We start from the raw sequence: 19,701 nt of genomic DNA, 5'->3' as shown, positions 1-19,701 counted from the left end.
TATAAAATATTTGAAAAATTTTCTAAAGAGTTATAAAATTATAGTTAATTTTTTTAAATTCTAAAATTCATATGGAAATTTATGAAAATATTATATCAAAGATCTAAGGAAAACTTTAACCAGGGATGAAAATCTTTTTATTTTGAAAACACGTACTTTGTATCATTAATTTTTATTATTTTTTCAAATTTTCATCGATTTTAAGGAATTATATCAATTTCTACTAATACGAATTAAACTTGTTTACTCTTAATCTAATTTTTGCAACTAAAAAAAGATAAAAAGTAGGTTAGACCGAGATTAAAGATAATTGGTAAAAATGGACGTCAATCATTTTATTAAGATCATTTGATTCTATCGTTTCATTTATATAATATGACAGATAACTCTTTGATTTTGTTTTGTAATCGAATATGGAGCAACTGTTTATTAGCTTCATTTATCTCTTCCAAACGAATTGTGTGCGTAAATCTTATCGAACCAGTTCTCAATATATCTGTCTATAATTCTATATAAACATTCAGCTTCATTAAAAGGCAAATATTTTTTTTTACCAAACGATCAGTTATTCTGATTGACAAGAGAAAGTTCAAACATTGCTCAGGTAAATCAATGTAATATTATATGAATCTGTCGTATCTTCAAATAAAAAAGTTATTTCCTATCCATTTCTGTATCGATCTGTTTTTCTAAATAATAATAATACAGACATTTTCATGGTAAAATTATATTTTAACGACACTACTTCCTAGTAATAAATAATGTTATAATTACAAGTGATATTCAAACTCTTATGGAATAATCGACGACAAACAGGAAGTGTAACGATACGTATAATAACGAGTTCGTGGAAATTATAGACTTTATTTTTAGAATATTCTAAATATCATAAAACAACGTAAACATTCACAACAGATGGGGAATAGGATGTTATTTATAATAGTAATAATAATGTCGTTATGTTTACCGTAATAATTAATCGTTACGAATATATCGTCATGACGTATTTATAATTATGTATAAGTAAGATTTTTCTCTTTTATTTATTTTTATAATAATTACTCATCGTATTCTCTTCACACGACAATGATAATTATAATAGTGAAGACGATATCAATAATGATAAGAACCGTGTAACCATAATAATGATAATAATAATAGTACCGATGCGTCTATATACGCGCGTGTCATGTATATGTATATATAAACAAATATAATAAGTATATACATACATGTGCGCGTACTTGCACATGTGCACATGTGTGTACATGCTTATTTTCTCAAGAAGGGGATTATAGAGTCACAATGGCGCTAAACAATGTATGCGATGCAGTCCTCGCTCTTTTTTTTTTTCTTCTTTTGTCTCCATCCGCGATCAGAGTCTCGCTTCTATAAAGTATTTTAGCCAAAAGATCTCTTAGGAATAAGTCTCGTAGTAGTAAGTATTATAGATAATAATAAACGCACGTGTATGTACAGTTATTTCCCATTATCGTTGAATGCCATTCCTCGAATGTCGCGAGAAGTTATCAAGCCCGAATTTACGGCTCTCGCGCGTTGCTGACGGCCGTCGCCCGATGGATGTGTGCTCCAATAAAGACCATCTCCTTGCATCTTCTCTCTATCTCTCTTTCTTTCATTTTACGTTATAGCAGTCAGCTTAGAGTAACGCGAACGGTGACGAGTGAACTGAAAGCATTTTTCTCTCACATTTTTCAAATTTCTAAGGCTCATTTCTATCAAAGTAGATCAACTTTAATCTCGATTTATTTTGTCTTCGATCTTTTAATTCTTAGAACTCGAAAAAAGTTACAAAGTAAGTTAAACAGAGATTAAAATTACAAGTGGACACAAAACTTTTCCACGAAAGATTTGGATGTTGCTTCGTAAAGTAAAATTTAGGAAACGAAGTGACAGATTCGACGCATCAGACTTTGAATTTACCGCTTGAATACTCTCGAACCCATCAAATGTATTTTTTATTTTTTTTTTAAGTAATTTAATAATTACTTACCGCAAGATTTTTCTGCGTGTATTATAAAATGATATTGCGGGAAGACATTCAACAAATTACGAATCAAAAAGCAATTCTTTACCGAGAGATTGTCTTCTCGTACGTTTTCCTCTTAGCAGAGAAGCGTTTCTTCCGAAAATAGATCTTGCTAAATTAAAAGTCGACAGTTTGAATGTCAATCAACTAATTTAACATTCAAATTAATAATATGGCAACTTTTATTCCAGCGATCATCAACAAGTTTAATGAGCCTCTCAAGTTTTACGACCTTGTCTATTACGCAAAAAAAAACTGGCGACATATGTAAATCTGATTCTTCTATATCTGCAAAGTTGGATGGGAAGAGCACACACATACACACATACGCGCACATTTCCGATGTATTTATTATATTCTGTACGGATTTCATTCTCAAGTAGATACGTCACATCCACCGGACGACGCTCGCGTGAAAGGAACAAGAGAAACGGAGTCTAAGGCTACATATTTCTTATTTTTTTTCTGTGGTTGTTGTTTGGAAAAGGTCAAGTGTCGCGAAAAAACTCCAACGTGTTTCCTCTTCTTACAGCCTTCTTACATACTCCGGGCGGCGACACGTCGCGTTAACTTTCGCACGATTCCGGGACTCTTATCTATCATGTAAAACGCCAAACACGACGCTGGCACAGAGCGTAGAAAATAGATTTAATTAAACGACACGCTTTAGACAGGTACAGTTATTAAATAGGGAAATGCGATCACGCCATGCTTTACAGATATTGCCGCGCGAAATAACCAGAAAAAGAAAGAGAGAAAGAGAGAGAAAGAGATTAAAATAATAATTTAATATTCGTGAGAAATATCCTACATTCGAGCTTCTCGATCGGACAGGATGCAACCAAAGTGTTGAAATTTATGACGAAACAAGGGAATCTCAATAAAATACGTTAACGGCAACGTTAATGTACTTATAAGATTCGACCTGTTCATATAACTCTCTCAGAACACGGTTTTTCTTCTTTTCAGTCGCTCGTTAAAGAGATCATAAGATGTTTATCTTCCGCGCATCATATGCAAAAACAATTGTGCAAGTGATATGCAGGTGAACGTTGCACGCCTTAAATAACTGGGCTCAGGATGCGTGCGTACGGCGTAGGTCTGTTGCACCATGTCATTTAAAGTAACTATGTAAATAACTAAGTTTTCCAATTCTCCAATCTTTGCAAATTATGTAATAAGAAATCTTAGAACATTTCAAAATTTACACGTGTAACAAATTCTAGAAAAGATGTAGGTTTTTTTTTCAATATTTCTGTAAAGTGCTCCAATTCATGCAAAAAATTAGAAATGTTCTAAAAAAAAAAGTTAAAATTATGTAGAAATTGTAAAAAGAATTTAAAGTTATATTTATATTTCTATCTAAATAATAATAAAAAAATAATAAATTTCTGTTTTTAAAAATTATGTCAGAAATTCTAAGAAAAATTGTCATTATGAGAATCTTGCTGTTATATCTTTTCTGCAAAAATGCAGCAATGAAAAGAAAGCGAAGAATCTCAAGGACCACTACGTCCAGCTAATTTTTAATAGAAATTGACTAAATCGTTATGCAACTGACTCTGTTCCATATGCACGCTCTCCGCGAGGCCACGTGCCCTTTTTAAAACTCGATATGTACATACGGTTCAGCGATGTAATTAGCCGATCGCAAGCCGTCGATAACAAGCAGCCAATGACATAACGATAGTTATAAAACAATCGTAACAGTATGATAACATACTATATAAATATATATACATACGCGCGCGCAGGCATGTGTATGTACATACATGTACACGTATTCTCTCTCTCACTGTCCTTAGCGATGTACATGATAATAATCAGTCGTAACAGGTACATAAAATTATTTCTCAGTGAAACTCGATTAAATTGCGTTCGATGCGACTCGAAAGGGGAGAGGTCTCCTTTAAAATTCTATTTTTTTATTCCTTTTCTCAGAATTTTTACAAAAAGAAAGAACGATAATACTGGAGATAATTAAAGAAAAGCTCAACAACAGTGGTAACGATAATATTGCAAAGGCGATATATATTCAGATGATAAAGAGAAGGAGCGTGAATTTCTCCTTGGCGAATCTGTTTCGCATCGCATTTACAATCGGGAAAAATTATCGCGCAAATTTTTACTTTATAGTTTTTATAATTCCGACAATAACGAGAATTGTTGCAATAGACTCGAATCCAACAAGGTCTTTGCTTGTACGAAGTGAAGCTTGATTCCATGCTAAGTCATATGTTAATGAAGGTACGTCATCGAGTTCACGTATAGAACGCAACATAGCTACGAAGTCACACAGAGCACTTTAGTTCAGTCGCTTGCAAAAAAAAAGAAGAACACAAGGACTGTTACAGTAGATCGCGCTCAGCCACACAAAAGCGCCAGCTTCTCCCCTGAAAGACGCTTTCGAAGTTAAACGATTCTGTTACGATGATAATGAGACGCCGCTTAAACGGTTTACTTATCATTAATGTATGTAGGTGTGTGTGTATGTGTGACGAAATGAGGCTTTACGCAAACTAACGCAGAAAATACAGGCTTTACGTATATAATATCTAAATTATGCGTGTGTTTCTATATACAGAGCGTTGCGCGATTTACATGACAAATAATGGATGACAAGCTCTTTGTAGAGCTCAAAGTCTTTTCCTTAACAATAATTTTAATGTCACCTTTTCTTTTATTACTTCGTGCTTTTAAAAATATTATATCACAATGACTGAGCCATAAATAATAAAGCCTTAAAAAAAATCCAGTTAAAATTAAATGAATAGTAAGGAACCATTTTTAAAAGAGAACTGATCTTAAATTATACAGTAAGCTTATAAATATAGTTTGTCGCGAGGCACTCTGTACATATATAGCACGCACGTGTGGCGTATATTTTAGCATGTATACATGACTATTTTTCTCGCTTTGCGTTTGATATAGATATAAAGAGAGTGACCCAAACTCGCGTCCTACATATGGCGATACTGTCGCGTGTATTGTATCTATGGTAGGATATAAAACGCATATATTTGATGTCGGCACGACGCTATATTCTCAAATGAATGAATAGGATGTTCGCATGCGTTGATGAAGTAATCGCATGCTGCCAGATCGTTCTACGCAGGATAGATCCTCAGTCCGAGATAACGCCGCGGCTCTCAGAGTAAAATTAATTAATTTTATCGTAAAAGCTCTAAGAATTTATGCTACATCACCGAGAGAAAGCGCGACGAATCAATTTCTTCGTCCGCAAAAAGTCACCGAGGAAGACCGTTTCTTCATGAAAAAGGACAACGGCGGAGACGCGCGTGATCGCATTGAATTTATCAAATATTTCTTTCGTAAAGGAACAACGTCGGATATGAGTTTGTTCGAGTGAGCACGGTGGTTGGAAATCGAAGCGCGAGTCGATTGGAAATGATTGGAAACGTCTAAACAAGGCACAAGTCAAGACTGTTATCCGAAAGGTGGATGGTCCGTGAAAGTTCGTGTGTATGCGAAAGGGAAGTCCTTTAATACATTCTTCGCGTTCACACGTTAGTATTCTCTCCTCGCATTCATAAAACGGATCGCTTCTACAACCAAAGGATAGAGACGGGAGCGACTTCAGTTCGCGTTCTGAATCATCATTATCATGTCACCCTCGTCGTATCGTAGCCTTGCAAGCAACGATCGCAATTGTATATGTAGCATATGCGCATTTATTAATTTGACCCGCGTGTCATCTCATTTTGTCAAAATCACTATAGCGCCGAACGCGTATGCGTCTCGTGTTTCGCGATAGCGTACAAGTGATAACAGTGTGCAGCAATGATTGTAACGGCGACAGCAGTGACAATGGCAATAATAAGAATTAAAATGAATAATAATCGTGTCGTAATCATAATGATGTGGCAACATCAGATAACCAACACTGTAATGTATATGTATACACGTGTGTATACAGGGTGTCCCGAAATTGTGTGGCAGCTTCTTTCATCCGGGAATTCTTCGATCGATTTGGAATCGATTCCTTAATAGAAATGGCACTGTTACCTTTCGAACTACTGGCGAACCTCGAAAAATTGTACTTTAGGTCTTATTCTTGTTTCGAGAATTAAATTGTGGAAAATCGATGACACACTTGTGGAAATTTACATTCAAGGAAAAGTCAGCGAGGAAATTCACAGATGAAAGGAGTGACGATAGCTCTGGGATATCCTGTATATATCCGTAGTGCTTCATCTTTATATATATATGTATATATTTATATATATTTATATTTATAATTATAATATGTATTATTTATAATTGTGTTGTATATTATATTATATATTTCATTATTATTTAACACATTCTTTTGTACAAGTAAATTAATTAAGAATAAGTACAACTTGGTAGCAAAGAGAGATAGAATTATTATTCACTGTATATTTTATATCGTAGTGAGAAGAAAGAGATATATATCTTATTTCATTTATTATAATATTCTTTTCATTACTTTTATTATGTTTCAGACCGTAACACGCTGACGATGCCGCCATTCGGCTTCCGGAGATGCTCTTTGCTTCGAATCTCTCATTTACTTTCTCCTCCTTCCCGGTACCCGATATGATTAGGCTTGCGATCGTCCGCGCTGCGCAACCGACGCCAATTCAGCTCACGAAGCCCGCTAAGGCGCGACGTCTCCGATTTCTAGAGAAGAGGTAGAAAAAACAGCGAAAACGACGACAAAATCCCACGATACGACCGCGAGCGATTATTACTATAAATATTACAGACGAGAGACGAGAGTAGCCGCCCTCGATTCTGATTATCCTCGGGACGTCACGTGCGACAAAGCGTATTGAGCGCGTGACAGCGCGGACGATCGAAGCGGAAGCGTCTCGACGATCGCGTACGTTTCCCGCAACGAGAAACGCATATTTTATACTCTCTAGCGATTATAATTCCCCGTGGAATTCACCCCTCGAAATAAGTAACTCGCAAAACTGTAATATATCATTTTTTTTTTTCATCACGAAAATCATTTACGGCACGTTGTCATCTCGCGATTACGGTTCTCGAGTTTTGTCTGGCTCGGCCGTTCTGTACCGTTCTGTCGTCAAATTGACGACAAGGATCCACTTCCGGCACCTAAGCAGAGTGTGGCTGTATTCAGGTTTACATCAGGCAGGGGCACGCGTTCAAGATATAATAGAACGCTTTTGCATGTGTGACGCAGGGTGCTGCCTCCCTTTAAAAAACGCATCGTCTTGTCTTTCTTTAACTCTTGCTAGCTTGCACGTTTCTTCAGCACCATTATGACCTACTATCGGATTTTAATTTCGAGCCTATATTGGCGGAGCTCACGCCCGGATAGCGTGTTACGATCGCCCCACCGGGCGTGCCTGCAATCGTTTCAATTTGCACAGTTCTCTCTAGTAAACTTGTGCGACTAGTCGGAGCAAGAGATATGCATCACATATCTAAACGAGCATATATGTCAGTTCACTGATAAATATGTAAATATCCGGGTTTTGAGATCTTCGTTCATGCGAGATGAAGTCTCTTCTTGACGTTTTCGTCAAGAAAAGTACTATTATTCAAAATTATCTCGTTTTCGACATATGTAATTCTAAAATTTACTTATAACAAGATACATGACAAAACGGAAGTTCATAGAGATCACATATAAGATTACAATAAGATGAATAGATTCCAGCCCGACGCTACGGTGCGTAATACGAGCGAGGTTTTAGACGATATCATAATCGGTAACTCAATTTTAACGAGGAAAAAAAAACCCGATTATTATTGAGATCAAGCTGGATCTGACGATCATTGTACAACGTGGCGAGATTCACCTCAATAACTTAATAGATAACGAATATCTTGCGTGTAAGATCGTGGCCGTGCGCAGTTGAAAATGGAGATACAACGAAAACGAGATATTTTCTTCGATATCGCACAAACGAGATTGTGTGGAATGAATCCTCGGTGCAGAACGGCCAAGATAAATTATGTCCCTAATGAGTGTACTTGGAAACGATGCGCGCGCTCGACGTACATTTCTTTCGCGCGTTAATTATTTCATGCGATCGTGACGGACGTGTGCACGCGCGGCAGCGAAAAACACGGTATTCGGATTACATAATGAATAATTAATAATAATGATAATAATAATATATAATATTTATAATATTTATGTATATTAAATAAATTCTCCGATATCATATATGTATGTATATATATATATATATATATATATATATATATATATATATATATATATACATTTATATATTTATATATATATATATATATATTTATATATAATTTACGACTTAGCTTACCTAAGCTTAGCTCGACTTAAGATTTAAGTAACCCCACCCCGTGGCGCGGGGGATGCCCTTACGCGTCACCCAGGGCGGACACATCTTAAGAACCTAATAAAATCCTAAAACCGGAAGCTCCGCCTCATGACGACAGGCCAGCTGCCTTCTTTGTTTCTTTGGCGGAGACCGCTCGTCCGCGTTCTCTCTTTCTCTTTCTCTCCCTCTCATTCTCTCTCTTTCACACTGTCTATGCGATTCCTCTCGTTCGATAGACGTAAACCGCGCGCGAGCCGTACGTTCTCTCCTCGCTTTTCCGCGCCAGAAAAGGAAAGACACAGGTGAGAAATAATGGTGCCCGGCGGGAACGGAGGGGAGGAGGAATCGTCGTCCTTCCCCGTGCATGAACATCCGATCCGTTCGACGTGTAAACGAATCTATCTACAAGATATATCGCGCCCTAACGTCCCGCTCGTCGTTGATACGTACATACACGCGCGCGTGCGTATGTACATCGGATCGATTAATCCGCGAGAAACACGCGGATAATGTATACGTTCGTGGATGTTGGGAAAGAGGAGAGAAGAGCGAGGAATTACGAGAGAGCGAAGGTAAGGAAAAAAAGAGAGTTAGAGAGAAAAAAGAGCAAGGAATAATTATGCAAATCGCGGAGAGATCGGAGAACGTCGGCGCGCGCGTGTGGCTCATCGACAGAAGGGAGGCTAACGTTCTCGTTCTCCATTCGCGAGCGTACGCGAAAAAGAGACACGGAGGCAAATCCTCCAAGAGAAGAGGAGGCTCGCCACGAAATGACCGAGTGGACGCCTATTTCTAGATGTTCATGCAGCCCCCTTTCCTTGACTGCTGTTGCTGCTGCTGTTGCTTTCCTCCGCTATGCGTGCACCGGGACCGATGATGATGCTCGTTCAAAATCGCATCGACAAAAAGTTGCTTTCCCTTCGCGACTGTCTGTCCGTCCGTTCCTGATATTCTCCATGCGACGCCGATGGTTTCTCCTGGCTTCTCGATGAACAGTGCACTGTTGTATAACAGCCGGGGGGAGGGGGGAGGGGGACGAGCAATGGTTTGCAAATGTTCGGTGGTGGCGGCGATAGCGCCGGGATCTTAGGACCCGTCCATCCATCCGCCATCTGAAAACCATTTCACTTTACGTTAATATGATGTCGTAAGATGTAGTTCTTGTACTCTTTAAGGATGTATAGATCATTTCTCAAAGCACTGAGAAAATTATAAAAAAATTACAGGTTGTTTCATATTGCATTTGAAAGTAGTAGAGAAAATTTGGCGACAATTTTCTTTCTAGATAAAATGTTAATTCAATAAGAAGTAGACATGTGTTTTGTTCCTTATGCTTAATCCAATTCCTTAAAAGAAACTCTGGACCCAATACAGCCCTTAGATTTCCCGTTGGCTTGGCACAGCCCTAGATTAAGCTTATACAGCTCTAACTTCTTATGTCTCGTACAACTTCCTAAAATGTATGTAAGATGGTGATCGAGATCGAATCCAGGATTCGTTGAATCGACCAAAATACCAAAAAATCTCTCATTAATACATTAATTTCTCATTAACTCCGGCAGCTACGCAAATCGAGCAAAAGCTTCGAGATAGGTCAGGACAGCGCGTTAAATAGTTCGAGAAAATTAACCGACTAAGCCGGGCAAAGAGACAAGCACAAGGCTTTTCCTCCGTCTCCTGACATTTAGAATTTGTGGACGCGTACCTTGAGTGGACGAGTGTGGGGCTCACGACTGCGGTTGCGGCATGTTGTGGTCCCGCTTGTCTCCCGCAGGAGGCGGCGGCTTTGTCACGGCTTTCTCCTCGTTCACCGGCGTGGGCGGTGCGTCTTTCCTCGGTGGCATTCTTTCGTTTATGGCGTCCAAGCCCTTGGCCTCGGCGAACGAGGTAATTTTGTGATTCGGCGAGAAGCCTTGGAGAGCTATACGAGACAGAAAAAAAAAGAAGATGAAACAGAGAGAACGTCACGCGTGATATTGCAAAAGAACCATTCCAGCGGGAATCTAATTCTTTCTTTTTTGCGATTATCCAGTTATATCATTGTGAGATTTGCGTTTATGATTTGCGAATAATAATAATCCGATACTTGCATCTTCTTAATGTGATACATCACGAATAAATCATGATAAATATACGCACACGTAGAAAAACAATTACTTAATTTAATTTTTTTATTTTATCAAGTAACGGTCATCTTTTTAACGAAACATATTTTCTTGATAATTGTCTTAAAATATATTCACAAATTTTAAACTCATAATATACTAAAAAAAAAGAATTTGTAATCTTTCAAAGAAAATTATAAAATTTTATAAATAAAAGTCAAAGTAATGCAAGCAAAACAAATTTTTGTTTTAACTTAAAGTATTTATTAAATTACTATGATTCGGAATATATTTTTAATAAATTTAATGCTTTATGATGTACTTATGATAAATTTGCGGATATATAAATTTATGAAATATCTGAAATGAGAAATATTTATTATATATATATATATATATATATATATATATATATATATATATATATATATATATATAAAATTTAACTAATTTACAGTATGTATTTTTCTATGTATACGCTGAAGTTTATTTTGAGTAAATATTATTTGTTTCAAGTAAATGATAAATGTATTTTAAAACTTATAAAGAAAAATATTCTTTATAAAAATAACCATTACTTAAAAGAAGAAAATTGAAAATTGAATAATCAATTTTCTTAGCATGAGGATGACTTTTTTCTGCGTGTAAAGTTCACTGCATTTTAAAATTTTAACCCATCAGTTTTCCAACTTTTTTTTCTTTAATCTCTCTTGATACTTTTAAATATAATTGAAAAAATATTAGGTACACATGGAGAGAAAAAAAATTGGAAAGATGCTGTTCTAGGGCAATGGGGAAGAATGGATTAAACTAAATTACGGTTTTTTTAGCCGCAATGTCAAGATGTTGTAAAATTCTTACCGTTTTTCAGAGAGGTTTTGCCACCAGATAATGCACCGAGTGGTAAAGCGCCAGTCGGTGTCAAGCCTTTCAACTGCAGCACGCTCTCGCTCTCCTCTCTGCGAAACAGATATTAAAAACATTATAGTAATAGTTAAATAATTTATTATAAACAATCGCAAAAATTGTAAGTCCGTTGTTTTTAATAATGCGCGACTCTATTTCAATTTTTAATTCGCGAAAGACTCCGCCATTAAGAACCCAGAATTCCGGATCATAATTAATTAATTCGCTTATTATTTTGATATTAAAGCATTTAAAGGCACATTGTGAACGTATTTAGACGTATTTAAAGTATTTAAAGAGGGATAGTTTTATCGTGCACTGACCTCAGGACGGAGAACACCCGTGCCATTTTGCCAATGGCTCTGATCTTGTTTCTGATCACCTCCTTACGTAGATTGGCTGCTGCACCTATAAATATCAGAGACGCGTATTATGGCATTCGTATGGCGACAACGAAACATTAGCACCTAGATCATCCAGTGACGATCAACATAGCGAAAGGAATCAGCGATCCGTTTGAGGCGAGCAATTTACAATAATTCCTTAGACGTACAACACTGACCTCTAATTAAGAAAACTAAAAGCAGACGTAAATCGACAGTTACGGCGGTCCTTAAAAAATTTCCCAATTTACACCGTGTTTTAAATACGCCCGCGATCAAAAAGTATTTCTCTAACGATCGGTAGCGCTGTTGCAACGGCTGCTTACAAAAGCTGCTCCATTAATTTACAATACATTTTAATCAAGAGACTCAATAGCTTCGCCACGTCGCTTCGTCACCGATTTGCCGCGCGTCCGTCGTCGCGCTTGCAAATCACTTGCGATGATTCTCGCCGTCGCACGTTAACTACTACGTTATTCATACCACAGAGCTTACCGAGGAGGGGGATACATTATGTTATTAATAATCACTCGTTATTCTCATCGGGTCACGCCAAGACAACAACGCCAAACTGCAGGCAAAAAGTCTGCGCACATCACGAGCGAGGAAGAGGAGGACGTACATACAAGCAGCCACGTAACGAAAAGAAAAGAAAAAAAAAAGATCGCACGTGCCTCGTCGCGTTCGCAAGATAGAAAGTGAGTTACGCACTCTTCGCCCCACAGAAGGGCGTTTATTCATCGAGACTCGAGGAAAAAAAGAGATACGAGAGAAAACGCGAAGAGTACGCGATTGCGAACGCGCGTGCACCAGAAGCTGCGTAAACATGCGTAAATACAGTGTACACATCTTTCACAAAAACGTATTTTGTGTGTGTGTGTGTGTGTGTGTGTGTACGTGTAGACACATACTGCGTAAACTCGATGCGAGAAAAAGAGACATGCGCATGCTGTTCAAGCGCGAAACGTACGCACCGTCGGCCACTACAAACTCTTATCGTTACCACTTCGCCTTGGCAATCGCCTGCTACCTTTCGGGGCTCGTTACCAGCGCGAAAGAGTCGCCGATTTACGATCGAGTCGAATCGAATCGACGGAAGCGAACGCGGTTCGCGATCTCGAGAGAGTTGCGGCTCAGTCATGCTCGTAGCCCTACGAAAAGCTGAGAGCCAGCGAGACGGAAGCGCCGGGCGGAATTTCACGGTCTGCGACGTATCGTCCGCGTTTCAAAGGTTCACGCCGGGCGGCAACTCTTTCGCACCAGAACCGCCAGTTTATCTGTTTGCTCGTTAATTGACGCAACGATCGAGCTTTGCCCGCTCGATCGATTGTACCTTAACGAGGAACGGGGGGAAGGGGGGAGAAAGAGAATTCGTTCCGTTTAGCGCCGCTAAAATCTTCCGTTAGCGAGAAACGGCAGAGGATAGAGATTCACTCTCTCTTTCCTCTACTCTTCTTTTTTTTATCGAGGCGCTTAAATGTCGCGCTTATCGCCTTTTTTTCTTTTTTTTTTTTGTACTATCGCGTCGGGAAGATTCAGGGGTTTCGATAGCTCACTTAGCATCGGTTGGAGAAACAAATGCAGCGTCTTTTAGCAAGGGGGCGGGTCTACATTTATTTTTAATCGCGTGATCCTGTCCTCGCTACGTGTTCGCCCCCAGATTCTATCTCGTACGATGCTCTGTCCGAAGGAGGAAAAGAACCCTAACAGCACAAGCTATCGTATGAATATTCTAGAATATTCTTAGATATCGTACGAATATTGATAAAATATCATGACATCGTACGTATATCTGTATAATACGATATCACGATATTCGTTCGATATCATGTGCTGTTGGGGAAACAACAGACCCGCTTGCCTCGTTCGCGGCATCCCCGGCTGAATCGAATCGGAAGAAAAAAAAGATGCGTGACCAAAAGTATCGAAATTTCTCGTCGACGCAGCTCGCTCGAGCGTCGTCGTGTCGCGCGTGCAATTCCGGGATCCTAATGATTTACGGCGAGGAGGTCCGTGGTTCTTAGGCCACTGTCGCGATAACGTATCGCCCAATTTGTCACAGCCCGCAGGGAAATACAAAAAAAAAAAGAAAAAAAAAATATCAATCTTTCGCCCGTCGTTCGCGAAATCTCCGACCGTGGCGGCGTGCGTTTTGTTTTCGGAGATGGCCATCTTCGAAAACGCAAGATCGATCGACGAAGATCGTTTCGAGAGCGCGGAGGCGGCGACCGGTGGCGCACGGCTGTCGGCTGACAGATTAATCGGCGAGATTCCTCAAATAGCCAACGGAGCTGCTCCGCATATCAACGCGCGCGCGTCGCGGGTCAATTAAAATGACGCTTTCTACAATTAATGGGCGAGAGATCGGGAGAGGCGCGCGCGAGGTCTCTCCCGACGGTTTATCGCGACGAATTATACCGCGCGTGGCACAGGTGCGTTCCGGCGCGTTTCAATCTCGCGTAATCCGAAATCTCGCGGTTAGCGCGGGGTGGCTTCTACGTGGTTATGAGATCCCCGCCTGTCGGCGACGACGTCGTCGCGGGGAAACGAGGTATCGGATTTTAGCCTCAATTCTCGCGTAACGAGATTATTCTGCCGCTCGCAGTTTATTATCCGTGCGCGTTACACCGCTCGGGTGTACGATTCGCGGATGCGATCAGGAAAGCTCCCGCGGGAAATCGCGAGACACGGGATGCGAAAGACGACTCTGAGCTGCTGCTGCTGCTGCTGCTGCTACTGCTGGGGGGTTCCGCGATTCCGCCGAAGACGCCCTTTCCTGTCGCGGGTAGGATCGATAGGGTCGCGAGGCACGTCAAATATTGGACGTTCGGCCTTCGAGCGAAGAGCGCAATTTCGTGCTGTGAATCCCACGTTACATACATACATACATACATACATACATACATATATATATATATATATATATATATATTATATATATATAAAACTCTCCCGCGCTGAAATTATATATATATAAAACTCTCCCGCGCTGAAATTTTGGAGAATTACACCCGTGACGTTTGGGGATTCGCGCCATTCTCCCCGGATGGAGAGCGAGAGAAAAACGAGTATCATCGCTCAACAGCATTCGCCTTGGGGAAGCCAACTGGCCTCCGCCTGGCTCTTCGTTCGGCGCCGAACCGTCCGACGACAGCCCCGCGACAATTTCTGCGCTCACAAACGGAGAGGATGCGGCACATACAACGTGACGTGTACACGTCAACTACAAACTTATACAACAGATCAAGCTTTTTGCTCTCTATACATTTATGTGTTTAGCGCACGGTTACGCACACGTAATCCCTGCCGCAACGGCGTCACCGGTCGCGGTGCTCGAAATTCGTGGCGTAATTCGAGAATCATACTGTATATTGCCCTGGAACAACGCAGACACACGCGTTATCCCGCGCAACAATTCCGGAACGAGTTTTCGCGAAAGCGAGATAGATCCCACGCGTTTTGATGAAATTAAACATAGATTATCGTGTAACCTTCGATGTACTGTATAGATTAATGATGATATTTCAGCGAACGAGTATTACGCGAACTTTGACGCGGTTCTAATTGCGCGTATCATGCGCAACGCAGCATATATCGAATTATTCACGTAACAGGATGAACCGTTTGAAAGTCCTCGCGAGAGATTTCTTTGCCACGAATGTCGAGCGACGACGCGGTGATGTGTCGCGAATCGTCTTCACGCGATCTTACTTTTTCGACACTTAATACACATCTTAATTTAGACATTCGTGTCCTGCGCTATTTTTTTAAATATTTCTTTTCTTTAAAATGTCGAGAACGTCTGAGTAGATAACGATCTCTATCCCCTGGTGGGCCTCAGTTAATGCAAGTTCTTCGACCAAGACGCTTCGGAAATTCATCTTGAGACACGAATGACCCATTTTATGCAAAGTGATTATTTTTATTGCACTAAAAAAATTTCATTTTTGCACAAGCTGTTGAAAAATATTAGAATTTTAATTTTATTAAATTATTTTTTTTTTATATTTCTTCTTATCAGTTGTAAATTTTTGTAATGCAATATCAATAAAATGCATTATTCATAATTCAAATGTGATATATCTTCAATTTATACCCATTTATGCATAATAAAACACTTCACTTTTAGGTTGCTGAATAATTCAATTTTTTGAACAACCGACTGAATGAAACTATTTTTTTGTACTTTGGAATATCGACTTTAAGATATAAAAACGTTTTTTGCTAAACTATTTTAGTTTCAGAGTTTTCAATGTTTTAATAAAAACATTTATGTAAACTTCTTCTTTAAATTTAAATGAGCAACACTATATAAATACTTTCTAGAGATATTAAAGTATGCGTAAGAATCACTTAATAATTCTTTTATACAATGTAAAAGTGCCAAAAGTTAACGATGATCACGAACAATTCGTGGTATCTAGTAAGAGTAAAGGTGTGTATTAAATGTCAATAATCGGAACAGCGTAATTCGAACTCGGGTACGAATCGTCAGCGACGATTCTGAATACGAAAGGGGGATTGTAATGATCCGCGTGTAATGATCGCCGCTTGTAACGCGATCCGATGTTATTTTCGCGTGCACGCCGTTGCGACAGTTGTCTACCGAGCTAACATTTATCAAAACGCAGTCGAGTCTGGCACCGAGTTTTGAGCATGCCGCAGGCCCGTCGTATATATATTCGAGATCACGATTTCTCATCCGTTTTATCATCGTCTCAAACATAAAACTCCAACGCGACTATTAACGCCTCTCATAAATCCGCGGATGTGTTCGTTAATTATCGCGGACCAAAAGGACTGCAAAAAGAAAATAGATTCCGTTAATCGGAGATCATATCTCATTAGCGTATCTCCAATACTTGCGCTACACTTTATATTGGAAATAAAATAAAATGCGAGTGAAAATTTTTCACGCGTCAGGGAAATGATTGAATAGATCGTTTGATAACGTTTGATACCGTAGAAATGATCCTCCGAGCGATTCGGCCGACCTGATTCGATACGTTTCGTCTTCCATTTCGTAAACCTGTGGTCGGAACATTATAGCGCAGGGATACTAGTGCTCTATATCGGGTTTCCCAAAAGCAGTTTTAACAGAAGCCGCAGCTACTTTCGTCGAACCGACTTGCAAAACGGGCGCGTGCCTCGTCTCTTCAATTACTCTCACAATGCCGCGGCACAAATAATCGTTATCTTACACATCACCGATGCTCGTTGACGATGCCCCCTCGCGATATTACCAGATAGGCGATCAAGTCGGCTCGAGATATCAAACGATCTTCCGAATGCAGGTCGGACGTATCGCTCATTTTGCAACGACGGGCCTTCGACATTGATCTGGGTCATAGGCGCCGCCGCACGTAACAACCTGACACACGAACGCTCTCTCGTTCATTCTACTTTTACGAGTAGAAACAGAACAGAAATGCGACGCCTATGCCTGGTTACGTGGACCGTTCATCGAGAATAGGAAGGATCGTATACCCAATGGCGAACGTTTAATCCCCGACTGTTACACCGGAATCGAATCTGACACCGCGGCAAATGGACGTCTCTCACAAAGTGTCGGTACTTTCGATTCGATGTATCTCTCATCAGAAATCCGGATTTCAATTTTTTTTCCCTTTTTATTTTAGCTCACAATGTGTTCATGTTAATTAATTCACGAGAAAGACGTATCACACGAGCGACTTGAATTCGAGCACAGCAGTCGAGGATTAACGACGACCGAGCACAACGCGACTAATTGGGAACCATTGGGTGTTAGACATATTCCTATTTGTATATTCTGCGTTCGAACCGTGGACGACTATAGCCGGGGAACTGAACGCCGCTGTACTAATCAACCCGCGACCGAAATCTCCCCTCGAAATCCAATCCCCTCCAACTCCCGTGGGGAGTAATATAGATCATGATCGTTAACGAGGTTTATCGCTCGTTGGTGCGGAGCTCGATGCTAATTCTCTTCGCGGCGCGAATTATCTTACGTTTCGTAATTATCGAGTCACGTAACTCGAGGGGAGAATTCGATGGGCTCGCTTTCGTTAAATCGTATTCATATATACTCGGGAAGAGTGGGAGCGAAAACGGCGTCGAGTCCCCGCGGGCTCGTCGTTCACGGCCGAAAGATGGAAAGATAGATATAGAGATAGAGAGACAGAGCAGAGGATTTGTAGTGTAGGTTCTTACTCGCACTTTCAACAAAAAAACAACTCACCGTACACGATGGTAGGTGGGGTCGTATTCGGACCGGACACCGTCGGGTTACCATCGGGTTACCATGGCGGCCATGGTGCGCCCATGGTTGGTTTACCGATGGTTGAGCGTAGTGGACGTAAGTAAAAGGACAGAAGTAACCAACAATGTGAGAGCAGCGTCAAATGCGGCCGAAGAGAAGAGATAGAGAGTGGCGGAGATTTTTGGTCGGTTTGTTCGGATCACATTCCGTACGGGAAGACGTGTTTATATATATATATATTTTTTTTTATATTGGCAGTTTGCGGATGGTTGTTTGGTTGGTGTCGGTGATGGTGGTGGTGGTGGTGGTGGTGGTTGGTGGTAGTTGGTGGTAGTAGTGGTCGCGATGAGGTGGTTGTAGAATTATGGCGCAAAAGGAAACAACACATAGAACAGACAAGAAAAGACAAGTGTGCACAGCGTAAGTGGCATTCAATCAAGCATGTGCGTTAGACGATTTCTATTGTCGTTGTATCGTCTCTCTTCTTATTTTTTTTTCTCTCATTTTCATTATGGTCATCATCGTGACTCTCAGCAGCGGATCAGCCGCGGACTTGGCGCAAAACGTGCGTTATGCATTTTATTTTCTCTCTTTATTTGTTAATTATCGGGAGCAGTGATACTTAATGCGCTCCCTGAGAGACTTCTTTTTCACGCTTCGTTAAAATTCTTCCTCTAAGAGAGTAGCTTAATCCGCTACTGGAGTTTTCGAAAATCGGCGAAGTCGCTCGTCGCAGAAACGTTCACGCCGTTGGCACCGCTGTCGCGAGAACGGCGGTGTTTTATTCTTTCGCGAAAATATGATATTTACTCCCGACGCATTCCGCGCGTAATCACGAAACAAGTTCCCGGGAATCGCGGGATAGGGGCTGTCTGTGTCACATTTTGAACCGGCACGGGAAAATTCTCCGGGGGAAAGGAAAGCGCCACTTGTATTATACCACCATGACTGTGACGAACGTGGGAAGCGTTTCACATTAAAATTCATGGCGCCGAAGCGGGAAACCCCGCCAGGAATATTCAGTATTTTACAAAATAGACTTGAATTATCGTTCAAAAATCACTGTGCGCGAGTAACTTCGCCGATATTGAAATTCCCGTAAACGAGCGCAGTTACGCCCGCTATTTTCGCCGTTTTAAGACCGCGGATACTGTAAATATAAAGAAAATAAGTTGATTAGAGGGTGAGAGAGATGATTCTAGTCTGCGCCGAAATTGCTAAATTTGGGCGAGCGTACAAGAGTATTCGGTACGATTTTGATAATAAACCTCCGTTTTATATTATATGAACGAATACATTAACTCGTTTAGAAAAAAAAATATATATTTAATTCTCAATTACATATCCAATAAGAGATATTCAATACGGGGTTTAATTGTATATCAATTTATTATTAATTAATTATATATATTAATTTAATTATAGAATTAAATCTCGATTAAAAATGTACGATCGCTTTTAGCAAATTCGAGCACGTCGAAGATTACTTCATCTCAAATCGAAAAAGATTGTTTCTAGTTCGTTTAAAAAATAAATCGCGAATTTTGCATCAAATTGACTAGAGTCAAAGTACATAAATTGGTTAGTTTCAAAATTCTAACAAGTTTGCGAAAGCTAAAAAAACTCATTAGCTTGTACGCGAGATGATAGTAATCTCGACGTAACGCAGCGGTGATAATCGAACGTGAGATTA

General features: G+C 39.9%; 1 protein-coding gene across 12 annotated transcripts in view; it reads right to left on the bottom strand.

Annotated features, from left to right (window-relative positions):
• Positions 1–844: 844 nt before the first annotated feature.
• LOC105205864 (serine/threonine-protein phosphatase 2B catalytic subunit 2) overlaps positions 845–19,701 on the bottom strand; it is a 138,519-nt gene continuing 119,662 nt past the window's right edge. For 5 of the 12 annotated variants that reach the window (XM_026131943.2, XM_026131932.2, XM_026131938.2 and 2 more), the window contains 4 exons: positions 11,708–11,792; positions 11,340–11,437; positions 10,079–10,294; positions 845–9,485 (listed from right to left, as the gene is read on the bottom strand). In XM_026131943.2, the coding sequence (XP_025987728.1) occupies positions 10,101–10,294; positions 11,340–11,437; positions 11,708–11,792 (377 nt within the window). In that variant the 3' untranslated portion in view covers positions 845–9,485; positions 10,079–10,100. The remainder of the gene's footprint in view (positions 9,486–10,078; positions 10,295–11,339; positions 11,438–11,707; positions 11,793–19,701) is intronic. The other 7 variants (XM_026131934.2, XM_026131940.2, XM_026131935.2 and 4 more) reach the window with 2 other exon arrangements.

Source organism: Solenopsis invicta, chromosome 5 (genome assembly GCF_016802725.1).
Source record: "Solenopsis invicta isolate M01_SB chromosome 5, UNIL_Sinv_3.0, whole genome shotgun sequence".
Lineage (NCBI taxonomy): Eukaryota > Metazoa > Arthropoda > Insecta > Hymenoptera > Formicidae > Solenopsis > Solenopsis invicta.
Note: the sequence above shows the minus strand (reverse complement) of the source record. Positions and strands in the feature narration are given on the sequence as shown.